At 36.8% G+C, this 25,977-nt stretch overlaps 1 protein-coding gene across 2 annotated transcripts; it reads left to right on the plus strand.

The window, feature by feature from the left end:
- LOC118801556 (interferon lambda receptor 1-like) lies at positions 1-24,690 on the plus strand. Of its 2 annotated transcripts, none has more exons than XM_036561909.1 (10): positions 1-183; positions 2,130-2,382; positions 6,492-6,580; positions 6,881-7,001; positions 7,935-8,098; positions 8,208-8,362; positions 9,808-10,003; positions 17,590-17,720; positions 20,705-20,854; positions 22,040-24,690. In XM_036561909.1, the coding sequence occupies exons 3-10, from the start codon at positions 6,529-6,531 to the stop codon at positions 22,745-22,747; spliced, it is 1,677 nt and encodes a 558-aa protein (XP_036417802.1). In that variant the 5' UTR covers positions 1-183; positions 2,130-2,382; positions 6,492-6,528; the 3' UTR covers positions 22,748-24,690. The 2 variants fall into 2 exon arrangements, with proteins under 2 accessions (XP_036417802.1, XP_036417803.1); XM_036561910.1 differs by having other exon boundaries at positions 22,043-24,690.
- The last annotated feature ends 1,287 nt before the right edge of the window (positions 24,691-25,977 follow it).

A 25,977-nucleotide genomic window follows, 5' to 3' on the forward strand; every position in this document is an offset into this window, starting at 1 on the left:
TTGTCGGAATGCGGGTGGGAATATACAACAGCGAGTTTTAAGAAAATGAATTCTCTCAGACGAAACATGAAAACCGACAGAAGAATGGGCAAGTGACTCGTTTCTGCTGGCTCTCTTTTAACTCCAGGTATTTTCAACGTTCTCCTCAGAGGACCTTTGCGCCTCCGAACAGCATTTTATGTGGTGAGTATTCATGTTAGTGACTAAACCTGTGTTATTTCGTAGCTTTAACTCGTGTTTCTAACACTGCGGTGCGCTTTCGCTTTCTGTGTCGTTTTTTAAACGATAAGTAGATGAACAGGTCGTAGTCGACACCTGTCCACTGTAAAATGTCCATTCAGTTAGTTTAATGATAGATATGTAACTCTACGTTAGCTCTCAGTGTACGAAGCTGAAGTTGAGGTTGAAGTTGGCTTCCCATTCGCCATTTGCTTGAAGTGCTTGAAGTCTGCGTCACACACAGACACACCGAAATGCTTTTTGTATTAAATTAACCATTATAATGTAGTATAATGTAATTCTACGTTATAATGGCGAATTTAGTACAGGAAGTGCTTATGTATCTGAGAATGGCAGTGTAACACAGCAGTGTAACTACTGCTGCGTTTGTCTTTTTAAGCTGTTCTTTTACCTGACTGTAACAAATGAGAGGACTGACACACCTTAATTCTCCATAAAGGCTTCCTGCTAAGGCAGTGAATTATGAGACAGCATAAAGGTATGGATGAGTATCGAATGGAAGCACGTTTTCGCCACTGAGTAAAATATATTGTAAGTCATAATGATGAGCAAGAGTCCCATAATTATAAGTTAGTATGATAAATAAAATGAGCAAATGATTTAAACAGTCAAGGTCAGTGATGCAAAAAGTTTGTGAACCCTCTAAGGCAATGGAAGATTGACCATCTCTTTAAAGCAGAGTTTCTAGGATCCCAGATAAGGTATTGTTTATGGGTCTCCAGAAGTGGAGTTCACCACTACTGCTGCACTACAGACTACTACTGCTGTCCAAAAGAAACAATACTCTGGGTAATTAAAAATATTCATATAAAATTATATATATTATATATTAAAATATGTATGTGTATATAGTGTGTATATGTATGTATGTGTGTGTGTGTGTGTATATATATATATATTGTGTGTGTGTGTGTGTGTGTGTGTGTGTGTGTGTGTGTGTGTGTGTGTATATATATATATACACACACATTTTTAGGAACATCGTAGAGCTTGTTTTGATTAAGGTGTTTCAAAGCTTGGGGAGAGCATGGATGAATTTGATGGAACATATACCTGCAGCAAATGTGAAAGGCAAAGCTGTAGGAGATACCTTCACATCATTGCAACATGGTGAACAAGATGATGTTCCAGAGGATTATTAGGTTTGGGGACACTGGCAGCCCTGGTGGTCTGGTATCCGGCAGTGTTGCAGTTTAGAGACTAATGTTTTTTTTTTCGACAGTTGCCCGGCTGTTTCTACACTGATAGCATAGATACAGTGATAATCCATTGCTTTCTGATGTAAAGGTGTTCTGATGTTTTTGAACTTCCAGCTGTTGCTGGTTTATTGTGCACAAGTTGAATCTTTTTGCAGGTTTTTATAAAGACTTTTGGTCTGTTTATTGAACACAGATGATACAGAATCATATCTGTATCGGCAGATGTTTGGTAAAAAATATCAGGATCAGACAGATTTGACTGATATTTCAAAACGGTATTTGATTAGGTATTTATTGTCCTGTTATTTTGTTCTTCCTTTTAATTATTTGTTTTACTTTTTTAAGCTGTTGCATTTTGTGTCTTTCTAGCACTTCATTTTTTATTTTGTTTTTGTTACTCACACTTGAGCACTTTGTCTTTATTTTTCCTTTTAATGTTCTTTTTGTCTTTTTTTTATGTAAAGCACATGGAATTGCTTTCGTGTATGAAATGTGCTGTATAAAAAAAACTTGCTCCAGAAAAGCAGTATGTTCAGGTGACGCTTTGCTGACTGCACTAAAATATGTGTTTTATTCATTTTACTGCATTTCTAACCATACAGAGTAAGTTGTATTTTCTGTTATGCTAATCCAAGTAGATCTAGTCCCAGTTGCTTAATTTTATAAATGTTTATGTCTCATTCTCTGCAGATATATACATGAAAATTGTTGGATATCAGCATCAGGCCACATTTTTCCATATCGGTGCATCCCTAACATGGATTAAAGCAGGTCACTATTCTCATCTATGGAGAGCTGGCTACCTGGAGCAAAGCTCATATAATAACTCTGTTGCTTGAAGAACTGGTTAAAGAAGTGGAATCAGGTGCTTCTGCTGGACAAGAGTGAAAACCTGCAGCCACACTGGCCCATTGTGAATGAAGACTGGGGACCTCTGCTTAATGTAAGATTTGTATAAATGAAGCATGCATACAGTCACACTTATCATATTGAAATCTCAACATTAAAATTAAAACACAAAAACATAATATGAGCAGGAATATCATACATGTTGAGTACATAGAATATTTATATCAGTATATTATTTTGGAAAAATACTCCAATAATGATAAATGTGGTGACAGCTAAGAGGAAAGAGAAAGGACTATTAATAACTGCTGTGGCATAAGTACACAAATAATCACAATTCAAGAATTAAAGAAGTGTTGGAAATGATTCCAGTGCAGGTTATGTACTTCCCTTTTTTTTGTGATTCTGTGACTCCCAAATTTATCATGTGTAATTTCAAAAAATGGGAAGGACATTCTTTAATTGTCTTTGGCAGCCAAACAGAGATTTACTTGGCATGGGTATTTAATATGTAGGGCCTCATTTACATGTGGAATTTGACTGGCTCTTGCCTAGCACACTGGTGGAAATACATCGGCACGCTTATCACCACCTTCTGGCTTAAATTTGGAAAATGCTGGAATGCCATTGATTCATTTCTGATTATTTAAGTTGTGAACAGGTAAATAAAGTCATTCAGAGTAATAAACTAGGAGAAACTTACAGTCAGTATTGTTCACAGTGGTGATCAGAACCAGATGTCCACCTCTGAAAGCTCCTTCACAGAAAGTTATTACATGAAATGATAGATGTTTTGAGGACGTTTTAGTCTAAAATGTATTTTTTAAATCCATTCATGGTGGGGGGATACATGCAGGGCGTTGGCAGGCCTGTAATTTTGCAATTACAATGATGCCAATGATGTTTCAGTAATTAAAAATTATAGTTCGTCTAGGCTTAAGTTTAACCTAAGTCAGGGAAATTGTCTTGTGTTGCAGAAAGTTTAGTTATGTAGAGGGATTTACTGTCAATTTGATGTTTTTGCTTAATTGTGCACATTTTGAGCATGAACTAATACTTTTTCCTATTAGTTGGTTTGTCTTAAAGATCTTATTGTTTCCCAAAACAAATTTTCCCATTTATATCTTGCATAACTTGTAAAACCTCTGCCTAAACCTGACTCACAATATTTTTTATACATGTGTATGTTTATTGTTATACAGTTAGGCCCATAAATATTTGGACAGTGACACAATCTTCATGAATTGGGCTCTGCATGCCACCACATTGGATTTGTAATGAAACAACTGAGATGCAATTGAAGTGTAGACCTTCAGGTTTAATTCAAGGGGTTGAACAAAAATATCCTATGAAACGTTTAGGAATTGCAACCATTTTTCTACAAAGCCTCCTCACTCAGGGGCTCAAAAGTAATTGGACAAAATTGGACTTTACCATAAATAAAATGTTCATTTTTAATACTTTGTTGAGAATCCTTTGCAGGCAATGGCTGCCTGAAGTCTGGAACCCATGGACATCACCAAACGCTGGGTTTCCTCCTATGTGATGCTTTGCCAGGTCTTTACTGCAGCTGTCTTCAGTTGTTGCTTGTTTGTGGGTCTTTCTGCCTTAAGTTTTGTCTTAAGCGAGTGAAATGCATGCTCGATCGGGTTGAGATCTGGTGATTGACTCAGAATATTCAAAGCTTGCAGAATATTCCACTTCTTTGCCTTAAAAAACTCCAGTTGCTTTCGCTGTATGTTTTGGGTCATTGTCCATCTGTTCTGTGAAGCGACGTCCAATCAACCTTGCTGCATTTGGTTGAATCTGAGCAGAAAGTATATCCCTGTACACTTCAGAATTCATCCGGCTGCTTCTGTCTTCTGTCACATCATCAATAAACACTAGTGACCCAGTGCCATTGGAAGCCATGCATGCCCATGCCATCACACTGCCTCCACCATGTTTTACAGAGGATGTAGTGTGCTTTGGATCATGAGCCGTTCCAAGCTTTCTCCATACTTTCTTCTTCCCATCATTCTGGTACAGGTTGATCTTAGTTTCATCTGTCCAAAGAATGCTGTTCCAGAACTGGGCTGGCTTCTTTAGATGTTTTTTGGCAAAGTCTAATCTGGCCTTTCTATTTTTGAGGCTGATTGATGGTTTGCACCTTGTGGTGAACCCTCTGTATTTGCTCTCATGAAGTCTTCTCTTTATGGTAGACTTAGATACTGATACACCTACTTCCTGGAGAGTGTTCTTCACTTGGGTGGATGTTGTGAAGGGGTTTTTCTTCACCATGGAAAGGATTCTGTGATCATCCACCACTGTTTTCTTCCGTGGACGTCCAGGCCTTTTTGAGTTCCCAAGCTCACCAGTGCGCTCTTTTTTCCCAGAATGTACCAAACTGTTGATTTGGCCACTCCTAACATTTCTGCTATCTCTCTGATGGATTTCTTCTTTTTTTCCATCTGATGATGGTCTGTTTCCCTTCCATTGAGAGCTCCTTGGACCGCAGGTTGTGGGTTCACAGCAACAGCTTCCAAATGCAAATGCCACACCTGGAATCAACTCCAGACCTTTTACCTGCTTAGTTGATGATGGATTAACAAGGGAATAGCCCAAGCAGCCCATGAAATAGCTTTTGAGATTATTGTCCAGTTACCTTTGGTCCCTTGAAAAAGAGGCAGCTACATATTAAAGAGCTGTAATTCCTAAACCCTTCCTCCAATTAGAATGTGAATACCTCAAATTAAAGCTGAGAGTCTGCGCTTTAAGCCCAGGTTGATTATACAACTGTATCTTGAATATGTTTTGGTAAACAGCTAAAATGCCAAAACTTGTGTCACTGGCCAAATATTTCTGGGCCTAACTGTATATTTAAATTTATCAAGGCTTGAGTAGGGCCTTAGATTGATTGCCTTTTGTATTCTAATCATAGCAGGTTACAGATATTTCTTTAGATTTTTAGATTAGAGTAAAATTGTATGCGCTTTTGTGACATCTGAAAGTCTTTTACATGAGTTATTGGCATCTCTTTCTTCGGTTCGATCTGAGAGCTTCTGCTAATATCACTTTTGTTTAAAAGTTTGGAATCAGAGGGGTTTTTTATTTTCAGAACAATTAAGAGCTGTAGATGATTCAGATATGACTACATGAAATTATAATACATTAATATTCAAGTGCCTTGTCTTTCAAAAGTGACAGTCACATCTTGAGACAGATATTGTAACAAAAATTCCTAAAAAAGACAACTACAGTATATTATTTATCCTTCTATCCTATCTATTCTATCCTTGTTATTGTTGCCAAAAACATCGAATACTGAAAATGTTGAATACATCAGCTTGATCTATAAGCAGCCTTTTTATTGTTTAGTTTTTTGTATTTATTTTAACCGTATTGTCTTAATGCCACTTTCCGGCATGTTCCAGAGGTGGAATGTGTTCCTTGTTTGAGTCTTGGTTTCTCAGAGTTTTGTTCTCATGCTTACTGCCTCTGCAACCCTCATTGGTGATCTGGATCCAGTTTTCTGGCTGGCCTTTTCTGGCACATCTGTTGTAAAAGCTTTACGTAGATAAAATTTAACTGTATATTAAAGAACTCAGCAGTATGGAAAAAAAATTAATTCCAGTAACAGTCCTATATTCAAGTTAAAGGTATTTTCCTGAACATATTACTAAATCATGTTACAATTTGCAGGGTAAGTTCATGGCGGATGATGTTTAAGCCTTATTCAGACTCCCACCCTCATTATGAAAATGAAACCAGGATACACACCAAATGACTCATGACTAACGTGACTTACTACTACGTTACTGATCATTGTGTACAATACATTACGCTCACTGAAGATGAGTCTTGAGTTCAAGGCACTGTAACATGAATGTTTACCTGCATTCACCTTCAGCCAAACTAAAGTGCGTTCCAAAAAGAAATATGAGTGGCAATCTGTGGGGTCCAAGCACATTTGCCTCATTTTGTAGTTGTTACTCTTTGATCTGACATACCTTGTGGATCTGTTTCAGCACAATGCCATGAGCAAGCATTTTAAGTTTGGTGACAATTGGACAAAACATACTTTTCTTTATATTTGTGATGTTAAAAAATAGCTATAAATCAAAATCGCAGATGCCCTGTGCAATTCAGCTATAGGAGTTTTTGTTCCAATAACTAAGCGCCCTCTCCCAACAGGCCATTTTGATTTTGTTTTTCTTTTTACAGGGACAATATGTTGATGCGAATCTGATTCTCGTTTAACATGAGGGTGATATTTCTGCTGCACTTTTATTTCATGGTTCTTGACACTCAAGGTAAGTTTACTGGTCAAATCATTTTACTTCAAATGAATTGAATATTTCATAGGCTCCAGCACCCTAAACGTCTTAGAAAGTGTGAATATTTTGATGCTGCATTTTTAACTAAAACTAAATCTCTAACTAAACATAAATGCAACTTGAAGGTGGTCATCACAATGTAATATATACATGTAATATCTGGTATAAAACATTTCTGAATATTTATGAATGTGCATTTTTATTTTTAATGATGGGACTATCATTAATGTATGTTTCATTATCATTAATGATGTAACTAATGTCTGTTGTTCTTAGTCATTGTTCCATTCCCTCAACCACAAAACGTAACAGTGGTGTCTAACAACTTTGACACTGTCTTGCACTGGAGTCCTGGAGTAGGCACACCGTCAGGAACTATTTACAGTGTGAATGTGAGGTGAGGGCATTCAAAGTTGATCAAGAAGTGCATGATAACAGTAAAACTCTCCATATAAGACTATAGCTTTATTTGTATATACAGAATACAGATAAATTCTATCATTTTATAATATAACATCTAACATTACAGTACTGTGCAAAAGTCTTGGGAACCTTACCGCATTATTTAAAACCACTTATTTGGCAATCGCTGTGTTTTTGATTATAAAATCACTGTATATTATTAGAAAATATGCAAATAAACAAACAGTAAAACATAACAAGAATTTCCCTTTTTTCCAAAAAAAGTAGTTGATATCCTGTGAGCAAATTTGAGGAACAAAGTTTGGTTCCAGATTGCCATTACACCAATTTATTATATTCCATCAGCACACCTGATTTAACTAAATAATGAAGTATTGATTAGATAAAACAGATATCAGATGATCAGTAAAATGAATACTGGGTTTTAGATTGGGTTTAAGGAGAGGGCAGGAAATGGTTAAACAAATACACTGACATGTAAAATTACTATTTTTTTTGTACTAATGATATCTGTATTTTTTCTGATTTTAGTGTTTTCCTCAGCAAATAGATGCTTTCTGATGAGATTAACAGCTTATTAAATCTAATTTTTCAAGTCTAAATCTTTCAAGTCTAAAGGTTGGCTTCTAAGCACCATATGGCTTCTAATTCTAATTTAGCTAAACAAGTATTGCAGAAAATCAAGGTTTGCAGAGATGGTTCAATATTATTATTATTATTATTATTATTATTGTTTATATTTTACATCTAAGCCCAACTGACATAAACCTCCTCAAGGAATATCTGAAAGGGTTCCAGTATTATTATCCATGCTACTGTTATTCAACTTATTTTTGTTCAGATTATTGCATATTTACCTCTCTGTTTCAATTTTTGGTCTCTCATGTTTGTGTTCTTTCCACATCAGTACTGAATCAGCCACAAAAAAACAGGAAAAGTGCAAGAGTACAACCATCAATGTCTCCAACTACATGAAGAACATTGAGCGCCAATATGTTCTCCGCCTTTGGGCATCACATGGCAACAGATTATCATCTGTAATCGAAAAATACTTCACACCTTATACTATGAGTAGGTGATTCTTTAAAGCTGGAATGGCCTTTTATGAGTAAATGCAGACATGTATAGCTCTTGGATGATGCAACCAATACGCTTCTTTTTGCATTTGTGTTTGATTCAGCCATCCTCGGTCCTCCTTCTGTGACTCTGGCTGGCTGCGGCGATTGCCTCAACATCAACATCTCTCTGCCAAATAGAGTGTCCACCAATGAAAGTTTACGTTTCTACAAAGGTATCAGGTTCGACATACACTGGAAGAAGGCAGGAGATGAAAAGGTAAAAATTGGGTTTCTGAAAAAAAAACGTTTCTGAATTATACAAGCACCATTTTTGATGGAATGTGACATCACTTTTATTGAATCAGTACTCCGCCCCTCTCCATCTGCACGGCTAGGAAAACATGGCTAAATCTGGTTAGCAACCTACTGTGGCACCACCAGCACCACCCACTGTGGGGGGGAAACACACTGTGCCGCCAAAAAACGTAGCACTTGCTTAGCACTTTTTAAAGGTGGAATTAAGTTCATTCTGGACAGGCATGTTAATGAAATACATACAAAGAGCTGAACTGTCTGAATGGCCACCTTTATGAAATGAATCAAGTAGATAAATCCTTATTAGTTACATAGCCGGTAAAGTAATACTTTGGATGACCCACCTTCAAAAAGGTGAATGTAATACTAGTCAACTGCACTAAACTCCTGTGAAGGTTAACCAAGCTAACTAGATAAGGCTGCCTTTCTGTTCTGTCTTAAATGCTGCCGTGTGTGCCTCACTACAGCTCAATACAAAGATAAACAGGTTTAAACAAACAAAAGAGACACAGGAGTTTGACTCTCACTTTGGATATATGTACTGGATGAGTATTTGGAGAGTAGGATACTTTGATAGCAGGCTTAGACATGATGTGTAATGGTAGGTCATCATAATTTACCAAGTAGATTAAAATAATACTCTGCCGGGGGAGAGTAGCATTGTAGACCTTTCTTGATGCTCATATCTTTGAGCTGGCCACACTGGCCAGAAGCTGGAGTGAACTGCATATATGGGGAGTGGTGTGTAATTGATAATTGTGAATAACTAGAAAATATTCTGCTAATTATTTTTAGAGATCACCCAGGTATTGTGTGGATGTGCTGTGTGATTGGTGGGTGGGAATATAAGGCAGATCCAAAGAGTAAAATAGTCAATGTGTAACAGCCCAGGCATTAAATACTAAACTAACCAACAAAAGTAATAAGGAACAGGTGTGAGTGAATTCAGTAGTCTGGAGATGAGGAGCGCTGTTAGTTGGATTGGTGAGAGTCCAGAGTCATGTGATGCAGCAAGGAGTTCAGGAATTGGAGTCCTGGGCGGCCCCGTTGGCTGTAGTTCCAGCCAGGCCGGAGGGAGGCGTGACATATTGTTGTACTTCACCTGTTTAAACTAATTTAGAATGAGTAACTCTAAATGTACAGATTTCGACAAGTTGTGTGCCGCAATTTCTCATTCCTTTAAATGCGATTTTTGTTAGTGTCCTGTAAAGCTTGTACTATTTAGCAACTGTTACTATGAAAAATTACATTTGTGGGTGGAGCATGAATAGATCAATTGAACAATATTCTTTCTAGAAGTAGGGATCTTGTTTTCTCAGTTCCTAAAACCATAGCATACTAGCATACTACACAGTGGGGATTGATTTGGTTCTTTTGAGTGATTATAATTATTTTTATTTTTAACAGGTTTACATGTTAGGAAACATGGATTCACTCACCCATCAGCACAATAAGACATTGAGTACATACACGTATGTGCTACTAAATCTTGAACGAGGAGGAAAGTACTGTGTGCGGGCAAAACCACATCACAATGTCAACAAGAACACTCGGATTTCTGACTGGGTCTGTGATTTCACCAGTGCAGTAGAGGAGAGAGGAGGTAAGCTGTCTCAAGGTCCTTTGCAGCATTTCGCACTGACATGTAGTTACTAAAAGCCAAAATTTTCGCTTTTCTTTGCTGTCATCCTAATATTGATCTTGCATTATCATTGTTTCCAATGTGTCGCTCGAAAACTATCAGTATCAGTATTGCAGTGTACATTGACCTAAAACATCACGTAAACACTCTTAGCACACTGGCCAGAAGAATAATTTAGCGATTACAGCACTTTGCAGAAGTCTTAGGCAGTCATAAAATATTTAAAAACTGTTCATCTCAACAGTGAGCGTGTTTTTGCTTGTAAAAGCACTAACATTTGAAAAAAATACATAAAGATAAATACAGTAAAACTGATTTCCTCCAAATTTGTTCAATTACATTAGCAGCTCACTTGATCAGTGAGTGTTGATCAGATAAACTGATTATTGAATGGTAACTAAGTAATGGAGAGCTTTGGAAATGGTTAAACTAACACACAGATGTCAAGTTACAACATATTGTTTATTTGTATTTATTCATCTATAGTTTTTCAATAAACGCTTACTTTCCAGATAAATATCTTCGTTATTATTATTTTCACAGATGGCTAAGTCATTTGCACAGTACTGGATACACTGTTTTCCTACTTTGGGGGAAAAGCAGCCTGTATCGTACACAGTCACTCACTAAAGACAGTATGTATGTAGGCGTTTGGGCACCCCTGGCCGAATTATGTTCTTTGTTCATTTTAGTAAACATGAGCTCTACAGCAAACTATTCAAAAATAATATTTGTTAATGTGAATGCACAGTTAATTTATATTTGAATAACTTAGACCACCACTCCTCTATCAGCTAAACCTTTCTGCAGGTCCTTTGCTGTCATAATGAGGTTTTGATTTGCCTTTCTTAGTGACATTTCAGACAGTGGAAATTGTGACCTTGTGTTTTGTAGGCATCAATTAGCTTCTTTTCAGATCCTCAGCCAGCTGCTTAGGGGTAGCTGCTGAGTGTTTACCACAAGTTTTAAAGGGAGTTTATTACACTTTGGAAATATAATCAGCTTTTTAGTCCTAATGAGTCATTTAAAGCCTCATGAGCTATTTACATTCTTACGTTCTCCTATATGTTTGATTCTTTGCTGCTCCTGTATTTGTTTTGTTGGTTTGTTTTAATTTGTTTTTGCATGTTACTTTTGTTTTCGCTGGTGATATTTTTTGATGCTGTCACTCGTTAGCTATTTGTTTGATGTTTGTGTGTTTACATGGCTGTCATGTAGTGTTTGTTGTATGTTGTGATTGTTGTGATCATTGCAAGTATTATTTTTCTTTTAGCCATTACCTCCTCTCCCTCAAAAGACTCCCAGGCCGTCACTGTAAAAAAAAGAAACTGTTCTTAATGATTTGCCTGGTTAAATAAATAAAATAAAATAAAATTAAGAGACTTTGCAACTGAAAGGTGCCCAAACTTTATCATACAAGTATACATTATGTAGTGCTTGTCTAGGCCTCAGTGTACTACTAGCTAAGTGTCTTTATTCATTATTAACCAATTTTCAGCTGTTCTGTAGTAGGGCTGCAACAAACTACTAATTTGATAGTCAAATAATCAATAATAATAATAATCAAATAATCGATTATTGAAACGAATAATTGATTAGTTGGATTATAAATTACCAAATAACTCTTGTGTAGCTATCAGCTTTTTTATGCACTGGCGAAGTAACATTAAAGACAATTAAAATGAATAACTTATTCAAAGATTCATTGTTTTAATTAACTTTCCTGCTAATACAAAAGATAAATAAAACACCAATATTTTTTTTTAATCGCAAAATTTAAAACCAAGGTTGTACATGTAGCAGCAATACAATAAAACAAAACAAAATCAGTTTTCTCTTAATCAAGTAAATAAAAGAAATCAATCTAAATTTTTAAATTTAAACAGTGCAGTCTGTCAGTGCTCTGTGCATTCTGCTGTCCGTCTACATTCTCCTTCAACTAAATTCTACAGTCACAAGTCTTTATTGTAACAAAGAAATGTCAGCATCTCTATGTGCTCTTGTGAGAGGCTCGCTCTCCTCTCAGAGCAGATATTCCACGCTGCAGAGAAGATGTGCTCTGATGGAGCAGATGGAAAACTGGCAAATGTTTGTGGCAAACTTGTTCTCTATGAACAGTTAAATTTAATTTCAACAGTAACCCTTCATCCAACTTCCCTGTATGTTCACAGAGAACTATCTCCTGAAACTGTTTGCGAGTGGTGCCAAACGTTCGTGGAAAAGAGAAACTGTTTGAAACTGTTTGCAACTGTTTGCAAGCGTTCTCTATGTTCGCCAAATTTGAATGCACCGGTGGCCTCGACATTAAGACAACGATGCAATGTTTAAAAGTGTAAGCGTTATTTGGAAAGTGAACTCCATTAACAATTCCAGAGAACATGCATTTTGAAATAGATGTTACAGCTCATAACATGAAGTAGGACAGCTTTTGAAATTAGCTAACTAGCTCGCTAGCACAACTGTCTTACTGAGATGAAATTATCTTCATCCAGTGAACCGACGTGTTTCCTTTTCAGATGCTCCAACATGGAAGATGTGCTCCCATACCAGCTAAGGTTGGCTTTACAAATAGTACAGCTGTATCCATATATCTGCCAGTATTGCATCTGTGTCAATCTTTCGTCTGTACAGCCTTTCTAAAACTTTTTCCTCGCTTTCTGTAGTACCAGTGGTGCTTGCCGTTGATTTCTGTTTAGTGAGTGTGCGCGTCCGAGGGTTCAATTTATAAAGGGGAACATGAATTTGAGGCGAACTGACTTAGATGTAACACTGGTAGTGCCATGAACAGCTTGCAGAATGTAAGGATTTAGGGCCACTGCAACAAACTTTGGATGACCTGTGATGCAGTCTGTGACCCTCATGTCAAACTGAATGAAATTTAACAATGTTTTAAGAAATCCACTTTATTCATTCGGAATTTGGTACATCTAAGAAATCAGGCGTTGGGTTATATTGAATGTGGACCTGCTGAACAGATCATTAGAAGCTAGTAGTCACAGTTTTAGGGAATGTTCTACTGTTCGGACACCTCTATCACTTGCTGCTAATCATTTTCTGGCACTACGTCAACTCTTCGGCGGCTTGAGTCAGTGGCTCATACTGTTAAGTCTGTAGACGCTGTGCCTGATCAGAAACATTTTCCCTCGTTGAAGATGGGGATGGTAGTAGAGAAAAATCGTCAACCTCGTAAGTTGCAAAAGTGCTCTTTGATTTGGTCACTCTCAATATCTTCTGGTATCTAATATACGCCAGCTCTAAAAAGACAGCAGCCCGGCCCAACCCACTTGGTTTCCCTTGCAGCCCCACCTCCAAATCCAAACATCACTGCAGTGCCCCTCCCAGCGTGCCCCTCCCATTTTTTAGCATTTTTCAAGTTGAGCCAGGGTTGGAATTAGCTGAACATAATAGGGTGTAGTTACTCCTTAAGTGGTAACGTCAAAACATTTCTAGTGAGCGCGAGAAAGACTTGTCACCAATGACGTCACCAGCTAATTAGTTGCCATCTAATTTTAGTCGATTTTAGTCAAGTAAGTTGAATAATCGTTGCACCCCTGTTATCTAGCCTTTTAGTTTACCATGTAAAGCAGTGCAGGGATTAAGGCAGAATTTTTATAGATTGCACTTCAGAACTAACAGTCAATTATTTACTAGTTCTTGTTAAATCTTGTGAAGATCCCAGGCAACCTTTATGATGCAATCCCAAGGTCAGTAACCCTTTCAAAAGTATTGACAAATTTGTAATTTTTGTGCCGTGGTTAGGCTAAATTTGCCAGGTCAGGTGATGCGACACTGAAAAACAATGAAAATGTGTTATTTTTATAATGGTCTTAATCTATTTGTAAATAGTAAAACCCTGAGTTCAAGGACGAAGGTTTATATGGGGGTCCAAGTACAAAGACTAGATTATACACATTTATAGTAGTCGTAAATATCTTGAAAATGTAATATTTTTTGCACCACCTGACAATTTTTGGGAGGTAAAATCTGTTATTCGTCGCTGTTCCATCTATATGGTGGAGTGTGCATGACTGAAGGCCTGTATTATGTGAAGGAGACCATTTTACTTGCAAACTAGCTGCCTTAATTTTATACAAAACAGCTGCCTTGTTTTGTCTTATTTTTTTCTGTCACTCAGAACTGATTTGTTTTAAAATACCATCAGAAGCACTGTGGGTTTGGTTAACCGGGGGTCTAACACACTGTATAACTGTTATTACTATAATTACATTATGTAGTTACTAATTGGTGAGTAAAAATTACGGTAGCAGTGCTACAGCTAGTTTGTTATATTAATAAGTGTCTCCACATATTAATAAGTTTACAGGAGAAGACAAAAACATTCTTAACTTTTAACACTGTAAGCTGTGCAATAAAACATGAAATTAATGAAAACATTATTCTCTGACACATTCAAATAATTGAATATTTAAAATCAAACATCTGTTTCATGTTGTGAAAAGCCAAGTGTAAACGCCACCAGGACACACTGTGAACGGATTACAATCCGATCACTTAAACCGCGGGTCAGAAACGGATCTAACCACATTTAGCACAAGCATGAATGGAATGTGTTTTTGTTATCTGTATATAATTATGAGATTGGAAATGTGTCCGCTGAGCGCTGACTAGCAGGTGAGAGAATTAACAACGAAAGGAAAGATGGAGGATATGCCAGGCTGAAATTAACCCCAAGCTGAGTTGTCCACTTGTATCGTAATGGGGAAGAGAGTAAACTAAAGTAAAAGTATGTGTTGATGTGTTTTTTATGCATCAAAAATTCAATCAGATCTCATTTGGTCACGCTGGGGACACATTTTTGTGAAAAGTGTAAACAATCCAGCCATAGTTTATCTACATTGCAAAGAAATATATCTTGTCAAGTAAAATTATCTTTAATCTAGGCAATATATCTAATATTTCTCATTTTGAAATTTATTGTATGTTTATTGTAAAATTATTTCTAGACATTCTTTTTGTTTTAGGTGATTTTACTAAGTCAGATTATCTCACTAGATAATTTTGCTTGTTGTAAGAACTAAGCCAAATTATCTTCCAATATAGTGAGACAATCTGACTTAATAAAATCACTTAAAACAAGCAAAAATGTGTAAAATAAGTTAAATAATCTTAAGATAGGGTTGCAGCAATCTCAAAATGAGAAATAAAAGATACATTGACTATATTTTTGCAGTGCAGATATGATCTGGACCTAAACACAATTTATTGTGAGGTGTAAACAGGCTCTTAAATACATGTACACAACATATATGTACATATTTTAAAATATATTCCTCCGTTCATGATATATATATGCCTTTATGGCCATATATCAGATTTATCTATGGGTAGAGCAAAAGGTTTCTGCTAGTCAGCACTCAGTAGACACATTTCTATCCATTTCCAATCCATTTCTGAAACATATTTGAACAAGACAAGCCTTATCAAGCCAGACAATCAAGATCTATTGAAAAATGTAGCTAGTCGTACTGGCCTTTAGCTAAACGGTTGGGACACTGTGCAGAATGTCAATAAAAATAGAATGCTGTGATGTGCAAATCAAGTAAACCATATTTTTTAAAAATAAAATACTACAATGACAACATATCAGATGTTGAAACTGAGAAATTTTAATGTTTTATGAAAAATATATGCCCATTTTGAATTTGATGCCAACAACACGTTCCAAAAAAGTTGTGACGGGGGCATGTTTATCATTGTTTTTCATCATCTCTTCTTTTAACAACCCTCTATAAGCATTTGGGAACTGAGGAGACCAATTGCTGGAGTTTTGAAAGTAAAAATGATATCCCATTCTTGTTTGATATAGGATTTCAGCTGCCCAACAGTTTGGGGTCTCATTTGCAGTATTTTTCATTTCATAATGCATAAAATGTTATCAGTGGATGACAGGTCTGGACTGCAGGCAGGCCAGTTTAGTGCCCGGACTCTTTTAATACCGAGCAATGCTGCTGTAATACGTGCAGAATGTGGTTTGGCATTGTCTTGCTGAAATAAGCAAGGCCTTCCCTGAAAAAGACATCATCTGGATGGCAGCATATATTGCCAAAACATGTGTATATCATTCAGCATTAATGGTGCCTTCATAGATGTGCACGTCACCCATGCCATGTGCACTAATGCACCCCTATACCATCATACTGGCTTTTGAACTGTGCCCTGATAACAAGCTGAGTGATCTTTAGCCCAGAGGACACAGTGTCCATGATTTCCAAAAACAATTATTGATTTGTCGGATCACAGAACACTTTTCCACTTCGCCTCAGTCCATCTCAATCGAGCTCAGGACCAGAGAAGGCGGCGGGGTTTCTGGATCCTGTTTATATATGATTTTCTTCTTTGTGTTTTAGAGTTTTGACTTACATTTGTGGATGCAGTGACAAACTGTTTTCTGAAAACCATTGTCTATGAAGTGTTCCTGGACCAGTGCAGTGATTTCTACTACAGAATCATGTCTTGTTTTAATGCAGTGCCACCTGAGGGCCCAAAGGTGACGACCAGCAAATACTGGTTTTTAACCTTGTCCCTTGCATACAGAGATTTCTCCAGATTCTCAGAATCTTTTAATGACATTATGTACTGTAGACGATGAAATCCCCAAGTACTTAGCTATTTTATGTTGAGAAACGTTATTCTTGAATTGTTGCACTATTTGCCCGTGCAGTCTTTCACAGAGTGGTGAACCCCTCCCCATATTTACTTCTAAAAGACTCAATCAACCACCAGGTGTCTTTTTAGCATTACACAACTTTACCATCCTTTTGGTGCCCCCATCCCAACTTTTTTGGAACGTGTTTTTGCCATCAAATTCAAAATGGGCATATATTTTTCAAAAAACAATACGATTTTTCAGTTTCAACAGTCAATATGTTGTCTTTGTACTATTTTCAATGAAATATAGGGTTTAAACGATTTGCATATCATTTGCATTTTGTTTTTATTTACATTTTGCACAGCGTCCCTAACTTTTTTGGAAATAGGGATGTTTTTAACTCATGCAAATATGGACCAAAAAAAAACCCACAACAGATGTTCAAAGGACACAAGAGTGAGTGGAAAATTCAACCAAGCATTTGGTTGACACATAGCACACTTGTGATGGTGAATAAGTGAATAAACAAAGTAATAAGCAGAGATAGGTAGAGCAGCCTAAATCAATACTCAAGTAAAACTATAGATGCCTGGGTAAAATAATGACACAAGTGAAAGTACCCTCCCAAAAACAACTTGAGTAGAAGTACAAAAGTATCAGGTCAAAAACTACTTAATTACTAATAACTAACTAATAGATCTGGATAAGAAACTAACAGATCTGGAGTAAAGCTTCTTAGTAAATCCAGCATTCTCAGCATAGATACTGAAGATTAAGTTCTGTTCTTCTTCTTCTTTTGGAATTCCCTTGGTCTAAAATAAAATGCTACAGCTATATTTAGTTTAACTTTGACATTGATCTGCTGAAATGCTCTGTGCTGCCTTAAAAATAGCTTATGATGCATGCTTGCTTTCATGAGTGTCCTTCTTTCTTCCAGCTTTTGTGACATCTGTAGCTGGTTGGACTGCAGGGTTTGTGCTGGTCGGACTGGGTTTGCTGATTATCACAGCCAGCCTTGCCTATACTGGGTTCTTCTGCAAGCTGAAGAGAAGTCTGCCCAAAACTCTGGTAAACCCTGAAACCCAACTAAACACCTCAAAAACTCAGCTGCACCATTATAAAGCTCTGTGCATTCAAGAGCAGAATTCACTACAGCATGTTAATCAGGGCACATTTCAAGCTAGAACAAATGAACACCTCCCAGATTGGGTTCAACTTCTGTTTTGACACTCTGTATACAGACCATTCTACCCAATTAGTTCAAACTGCAGTTCCAAAGTAAAAGGTTACCCAGACCTTTGATATAAACAAGGATTGTTATGATCTACTTAAACCCAAGGCATTAATAGAGATTACTCATTAAAAAAATCTTTGTAGTCTTATTTTTCCGTGGTGGTGATATAAACAGACGTCTGAAGAGTTTAATCCACCATTTTTGCAAATGTTCTGTGCAAATCATTGTTTGAGATGTAAACAGAGTTATTCGGGGTGGTGAAATGGTTCGTTAGAGAGACTCGGATTTCTTTACAGTGGTGGTGATAGGAACTAGAGGTTATCTTGTCTACAACACAAATATAGCCATTTTATTTACTATACAAACCACCAGTGAACGTACACATATCTTCTGAGTTTTTATAGAATGTTGTTAATAATAAAATAGTGGATAATCTGCAATAAGTTTTCTTTGGGGACTATTTTGCCTCGCAATGCCCTGCATGTTTCCCTCCACTATGAATGGATTTTAAGGCCAAAATCTTCTCAAAACTATTGTAAAACAATGTCTCAGACATCAGGCAGTGTACCATAACCATTTTATAACCTTTTCATGTAATAACTTTGAGGGAGCTTTTTATTTTTATTTTTTATTTTTATTTTTAAGATGGATGTCTGGTTCCTGTCACCACCACTGTTGACAGTTCTGACTCTGTTTTTCTAGAACTGAGCATTTCACACCAAACCACTCTGAATGGCTTTGTTTACATCTTAACCCATTAATTATGCAGGAATTTAGGGAGCTTTTAGCTTAATGAATGCAGAGGACTGTTGATAAATGACATGGAGGTAGTTTTAGATTTATTAGGCTGGGCATGGAAATTAGATTTTTTTATTGAAAATAAGGAAACAAAACTAAAAGTAAAGTGAGAGACTGTAACCTGTTAGTTGTATTAATATTTTCCACTGCCATTCCCACTGTGTGTGCATGCACTTTAATGGAGTACCATATAACTGCAATAAACCTGTACTTTGGCTCACCACACCTGCACCATGCTAATGTGCTTTCATCACTGTATCTCTGATAAACAGACTCCGCATCTCCACATTAATAGGGATATATGCCAGGATCAGGTGGCATTTAGAAATGAGTATTGTAAATGAGTACATATGTAGATAATATTATGGGAAATATATTGGATATAGTTAAAATTCTCTAAAAAAATATAAACTTTTTTAGGAAAAGTTGGTAAGTGGCAAACTGGAATGTTCACAATAAGATTACTTCTTAATATGATGATAAAGTTAGCACAACATTCTGGTCTTTTTCACTAATGGTATAAACATTCTGTTAATTTCTCCAGTATCATATCAGATAAACTATAGGCATCTGCACTGGTTAAGTCTGAATTTTTTCAGACTTTTCAGAGTAATTGGTTTGGTGTGAAATGGTTCATTGTAAAGATTTCTTACTGGTGAGAGGAACCAGGGGTCACATGTCTACAACACAATTATAGCCATTTTATTCACTATCTAGCTATCACTAGATACTCATTTTATTCACTATCACTAGCTTTTATATGGAATGTGTTTTTTCTTGCATCCCTCTCCGACATGAATTTATTAAAAATACATTTTAGATCAAACTCTTCTCAAAACTATTGTGAAACAACGTCTCAGACATCAGGCAGTGTGTTCATAATCATTTCATGTAATAACTTTTTGTGAGGGAGCTTTTTACAAATTTACACAGTTTTGCATTTACACAGAATATATTTGATCATCCAAAACACTGTGTGAAATATATCAAAATCATCACTCGCATCAAATCAGGGGTGCACTTGCCATTTTAAAATTGTACTTGTTTAAATTGCGATTTATATTAACAATCAATCTTTCGGCCTTGGTGATATGGCAAAAGCTTGTCATACTCCAAGAAATGACTAGAATGATTTCTAACATTTATATACAGTGTCAGAAACCAGTGGACAAAAATCTATTCAGACACTTCAGCCATTTTTTGTTAAATATTAATAATAAATTAAGTTATTTAGCTCAATTCACAAAACAAACAATATGAGATTTGTTTAAGAGAAAAACACAGACTGATAGGAGACTCTGTGTGGAGAAGAACTTCGACTATACTGCACTAAGGGTTCTGTAAAGCACAGTGGAAAGGTCAAGTTTAGAGTAGAAGTAGGCATTATGGAAAAAATGAAATATCAAAATTTCATAATACATCATGATATGTCGTGCATATTTTTTTGACATCGGATAAATTGGAAAAGACGTAAAATTATATCAAAACAATAAATACTGTAATTTAATTCAATATGTCACATAATATGCTATCACAGATCTAATAAAACAGGACTAATTATGCTCTCATTGTAACCAAACATGCTTTTGGCAAGGGACTGGCAATACCAAACATATGCTCAGAACATAACATTAAATATGTTCAGATTGCCTAGCCCTGTTCTGGAGCTGTTTTTGTTACAGTAGTGTCAGTAAGCCTGTGTTCATTGATGGGATTGTGAACTGAAAAATTTACGTCTTTTTGGATGCAAAGAAACTGCTTAAATGACAAGAGACTGAAACTTCTGAAAGAATATTTTGCTTTAAAGAAAATTACAGTCCTGTAATGGCCTAATAACCGCCACTTGGTTTGGTTTGACATTTTGTTTCGTAACACAACAAATGTAATACATTTTAAGTATGGCGCAAATGTCCTAATATTTTTTGGGGGGGGCACTGTAAGTATTGCAAGTGGGGTAATGGAAAAATTGAGCAACCTTTCACCAAAATATTACATTAATCTAACCTTCTCTTTTTATCAGATGGATTTTGTGTCCAGCAGCTACCTTTCACCAGAGGAGATCATTATTTCGGTAGCCAAGTACTACGAAAAGTCAAGCAAACCTAAACATCTTCATCAGTTTGAGGAGCGCTGGCATGAGGAAGAGGTTAAAGAAAACAGGAACTGCAGGGTTGGTCCTTTTGTTGCATCTTCTTCATGTCTGAATTACAGCTGAATGTTCATTTCAGCTCTAGAATATTCACTACGTTGCCTTCTTTTTAAATTTGAATTTATTTACTTTTACTTTTCAATTAAGTAAAAAAAAAAAGTCAATTCAAAAACATTTAACCAACATAAGAAAACAAAACATTTCAACAACAATAAAAGACACACATAGTTATGTTATCGTGGACACTGCAATTTACTCAAACTAATTGCAGTTTCACCAGAGATTTTTTGATGTGCATGTCAGCTCTGCTTTCACAAGCTCCCACTTTCCTCTCACACTCTGATCACGTGATACAGTCCCTACTCTGAGTGAAGCTTATAAACAATCACAAAAGCTGCAGCAGGGCAGATGAAGGAGCACAGAACTTTTTCTTCCTCAAAAAGGTGAAAACTCATGTCCCACCTGGCATGGAGAAGTAAAAAAAAAATAAATAAATAAAGCTCACAAAAACATACATCTGATATGCATACACTTACAAGCTTTGTGTAAATGAAGTAAAAGGCATGAAGACATCTTAAACTTACCTTTACTTAAGAACCTGGTTTTACAAGTTGTGTATGTATACAACATTACCTGAATTTCAAGCTTCGTTTGTCTGAAGTCCGTGTGTAGACTGAGCAAAGTGAACCCTCCCGTTCTTAGCTTGATGCTAAGATGTAATGGGGAATCTCATTTCCCTTCTAGCAGAAATTAGCATTCCCATCATGAGTGTTTTTGATGAACAGAGGCTGCTAAAAAAGTGAAAGTTTTGACATTAAGCATTGTTAGAAAAAGTGCGGGATGTTCATGATGATTAAAGGATACATGGCTATGCTATTTAATGTTGGTACAGTACAGGTTCTAGTAGTTTGTTCCATGGTGTATTTTATTTTGGAGCAGATTCACGGCTCTTGGTAAAGGTCTCACTGTAGCAGTACTAACTGCTAATAGTGTTGCATTTTGTACATTAAAAACTTTACTTACATACCTCTATTGTTTGTTAAAGCAATATTGTAAAGTCAAAACCGTCATATAATCCTTAGTGGCAGGTTTTGTCTATATAGTAATTTGACAGCTTTGTTTTTCAAATTATTTTTAAAAGTACTTAGTAAAACTGTTGATTATTAAAAATGAAAGAAATTAAGATTCATGCTCTACCTCTCTCAGCAGAATGATGATCATGATGACGACGAAGATGATGATGAGAAAGAGAATGACTGTGTCTACATGTATCGACCCACCAATGACAGTGTTTCCTCAGCCACCAGCAGTGGACAAAGTTCTGCTAGCACAGCCATCACTCTCTGCGCAGAGTCAGAGAATTCTGGGGGGTGTAGTATTGAAGCAGAACAGACTGCTTTCAGTGGCGTAACACTCTCTCAGCTTCAACACAGCGAGGTCACAAATATCACGCAGGTCGGTTTGAGTAATTTGAGAGTAGAAAAACCAAACCCTTCCAAGTCGAAAGAAGCAGAAACGGCAGGAGGGCAAATGAACAAGGCAGGAGGCACTTCTACGAACATTAACCTGTTCTCAGTGACACTGAAGTCTCTGCAACTAGAGGAGGAAGTGGTGGATGAAGCGTGTAATGCTAAAGAGATTAGCAGGCCTCTTTTACCTCTGTTGCTAAGAGAACTGGAGGAAGATGCACTCTACTTTTCAAAGCCACAAACAGGAATGCCCCCTTTAGTGGGACTTCAGACACACAATCAGTCACAGAGAAACTCGCAGACAGACGTACTGTCACAGCTGAAAGACTCCTCTGAGACACAAACGGGATATAGGGCCATGCACACAGGCAGAATGGACCCAGAAAATGACTGCTTATTGGATGAAGAGGAGGAGGAGGATTTCTCAGGTTATATGGGACGATAAAGACGACTTAATTGTGTCCTTGGTAATAGGACTCGTACATCTACTCATTGGCCACCTTCTGAGCCCCACCTAACCTGTCAGTCCACAATATAGGTGTACAATCACAAACTGTAGTAATGTGATCTCATGACAAGAATGGCACAACCATGAGTGTTTTTGCCTAAATACTGGGGGAACGTAGACCTGTTAGGGTCGGAACAAACCAAGCATGAAATTTCTGAACCAATCCAACATCTCTTCAAGGCGGAGCTCATAGCAGGGGCCCTGGTGCACTCGTCAACATTGTCTGATGAACAACAAGCCTGCCGTTAGCTTCTGAAAGAGTATTGAGGGGAGGGGTGTATTTGTTTTGCTGTAAGATCAATATCAACGATCTTTCTCCAGTACTCACACTATGCCCAGTTGCCTTGTACTGTGCCCAAGCACGATTGTCCCCTCCCCACTTCCCAGCTGGACTGTGCTCACATTGCGCTTAACGTTCCACGGCCCTCTCACGTTATACAGATTTATCAATTATGCAATGCAGAAATATTCTGTTAATTGTGTTGCACATATAAAAAGATTTTTACAGAGGTAGTTGACATTAAGGAAGAATTTGCGGCTTTACTCGCCAACTATACTTCATGTTCTTCAATAAGGTGAGAACCATTTTTAACCCATATTTCGCATCATTGACATCAAGTTTGAGTTCCATGCTCGGGCATGGTTAGCGATCACGCTAGATGCATACTGTGCCCATATCCAACTGAACGGTACAGTACAGAGCGATGCTAGTCAACAAACTAGACTTTTGGGGTAAAACATGCTTGGGTATGGTACGGATCACCTAGTGTGAGTACACTCTTACTGCGTCTTTTACAGTGTACAACTACAGTGATTTTTTTCGATGTTTTACAAACTGTGTTGCACGAAATTCAATTGAACAGGCCTAAATATGCTCACTTTGAAATTAAACATGTAGTTAGTCAGCATTCTAAGTACTGACGACCCCTACGATATGCTCAGAAAAGGGTATTGTGACTTATCACGAGAACAATTTATCTCATTTTGCCCACCACTAGTGCAGTCTCTATCTGTACACCAGCAAGGTGGAGCTACCAGCTAAAAGGTTTTATAATAAGTGGCTCTTGAGTGGATGTATTATATATCTGAGGCAGTGCTCACTGAATGTATCTTTGGCCAAATAAAGGCACTAGCCTTGTAGCCTCCCTGTGCCCTCTGCTGGTTAGAGCCGGCTTCTTTATCTAAATTATTAAATGGGACACTTGTTGCAAGCAATGGACTGTATTTAAAATGCTACAAGTAATATTTTATTGTCTGGTGGTATAATGATACGTAATAACATAGGTACTGCGGCCTATTAAGTGACTTATCGATGCTCTGCCACAAATGTTGTTTCTTAGCAGCTGTTGCCAGGTTTACAAGCTTTACAGAACTTTGACAAAAATGGCATCGAGTCTATTTATAAATTTCTCAGTTTCATGTAAATACTAATTCACATTAGTCTGATACAATGTTTAGAAGTGCTGCATTCCCAAACTAGGTTGTAAAAGATGAAGACAAAATTTGCAACCATGCTAAGGTTAGTATTGATTATGCAACCAAAAGAAAACCTAATAAATACACCTAACGTCATATTCATGCAAATTAAACATTATCTGGTATTCTGACAGAAACTGAGTTGTATGCTTCTATGAAACAAGTGAAGCATGGATTGGTCCGTAAGTTATGCTGTTTTTGCCTATTGTTGATGATGATGATAGACATGCATAACTCTAAGGCCTGGGTAATGTGGCCAACAAGTGTTCCCCGTATCACTTAAAATAACTAATTGTCTTTTTTTTATGGTCAGTTTTAATCTGTATTTTTAACTCTTAAGAAACCAAAAAGCCTATGAATATATGACAAAAACAGTAATTATAAATTAAAAAATGTTCTCAGGACAATTGGTCTCATTCACTAATTGTTTTTAAGGAGAAAATTAGTCCACTTACACAGTTTTCACAAAGATTCTGACGTTTTTTTTTTGGGGATTTGTTCTTAGGTAAGAACAAAATCTGTGCACACTTGAGAGCAAAAAGGTACGAACAGTTCTGTGGTTTAAGAGCATGTCATGAATCTGACAGACTTTTTTTAGGGCCTTTTCTCAAGAACAAATTTAGGGAAAAATGAAGGTCCATTGTCTAATTTAGCTTTTTAACATCACACATTTAAAATATACATAATACGAATACAAATGAAAGGGAAAATAAAGTTGGAGAGCATGTGGCCTTTTGCAGCAGCAATGAAAATAGCTTTCTAGCTAACTCTGCTAACTATCTTGCTAGTTTGTGCAAATAGAGGGTTAAAGGTACATGGCACCATTTAGTGTTCTGCAGTAGCAGTTGTTCAGGGTTCATGTCTTTGCTGCTAATACTGGATTGGGGAATTGACTGATGAAAATGTTTTATTGAAAAAGTGCATGTCGATAACAAAAATTTTGATAATTTTTGATAATTGACATTATGGCTCCATAATCCCAGCCTAATTGATATTTAATAGGACTTACAATGTTTAATAGGGCTTACAATAATTAGTCCTGCCATGAAAAATTCAGAAAGGAACTCCTGAGTGCTGTCTCTTCTTTGTTGTAATATTATTAAGCATAATACAGAATTTAAATTCTGCAAGTTCAACTTGAATGTATAATGTATGGTTTTTATGTACTGTTTACTAAATAGAATCCAAGAAGTAAAATAAGAAGTATCCAGTGCATTTAAGCAACATAGAGGCTGTGTTCCAGTTTCTAAGCTGCATTCTTGTGTTTGTTGAATTGTACTGTCCAATACAGAGGTCAGATCTGGGCCTATATTCACCACATTTCTCAGAGCAGGAGAGTTAAGCCTTGAATCCGGTTTCTGGTCCTGGATTTCGTAATCTCTGCTTGCTGTGCCGCACGTTTTGTGTTTTAACTGCTCTAAAACAGCCACTTAAGCTTTGTTAATTAGCTGTTAATTAACTAGTTAGTGTTAGTTTTAGCTGTAAGCTGCATTAGAAGTTTGGACAGTGATGGTCATCCAGGATTGTGTGCACTAGCTAAGTGATATGCGGGAACAAGTGTGCTGATAGGAGTGCAGCCATTCCACAGACCCTCTGACATTTGTATGTGTATAATATCCATACAGTAATACAAACCCAATTCCAAAAAAGTTGGGACAGAAAGCTAAATCCAAATAAAAAAAAAAACCTTT

Source organism: Colossoma macropomum, unplaced genomic scaffold, assembly GCF_904425465.1.
Source record: "Colossoma macropomum unplaced genomic scaffold, Colossoma_macropomum, whole genome shotgun sequence".
Classification (NCBI taxonomy): Eukaryota; Metazoa; Chordata; class Actinopteri; order Characiformes; family Serrasalmidae; genus Colossoma; species Colossoma macropomum.

Bases quoted from the DNA above. Each gene is read 5' to 3' on its own strand.
- LOC118801556 (XM_036561909.1), top strand. From the start codon at position 6,529: ATGAGGGTGATATTTCTGCTGCACTTTTATTTCATGGTTCTTGACACT. The intron at 7,002-7,934 runs GTGAGGGCATTC...TTTCCACATCAG, and splicing joins ATTTACAGTGTGAATGTGAG to TACTGAATCAGCCACAAAAA. The intron at 20,855-22,039 runs GTTGGTCCTTTT...TACCTCTCTCAG, and splicing joins AAGAAAACAGGAACTGCAGG to CAGAATGATGATCATGATGA.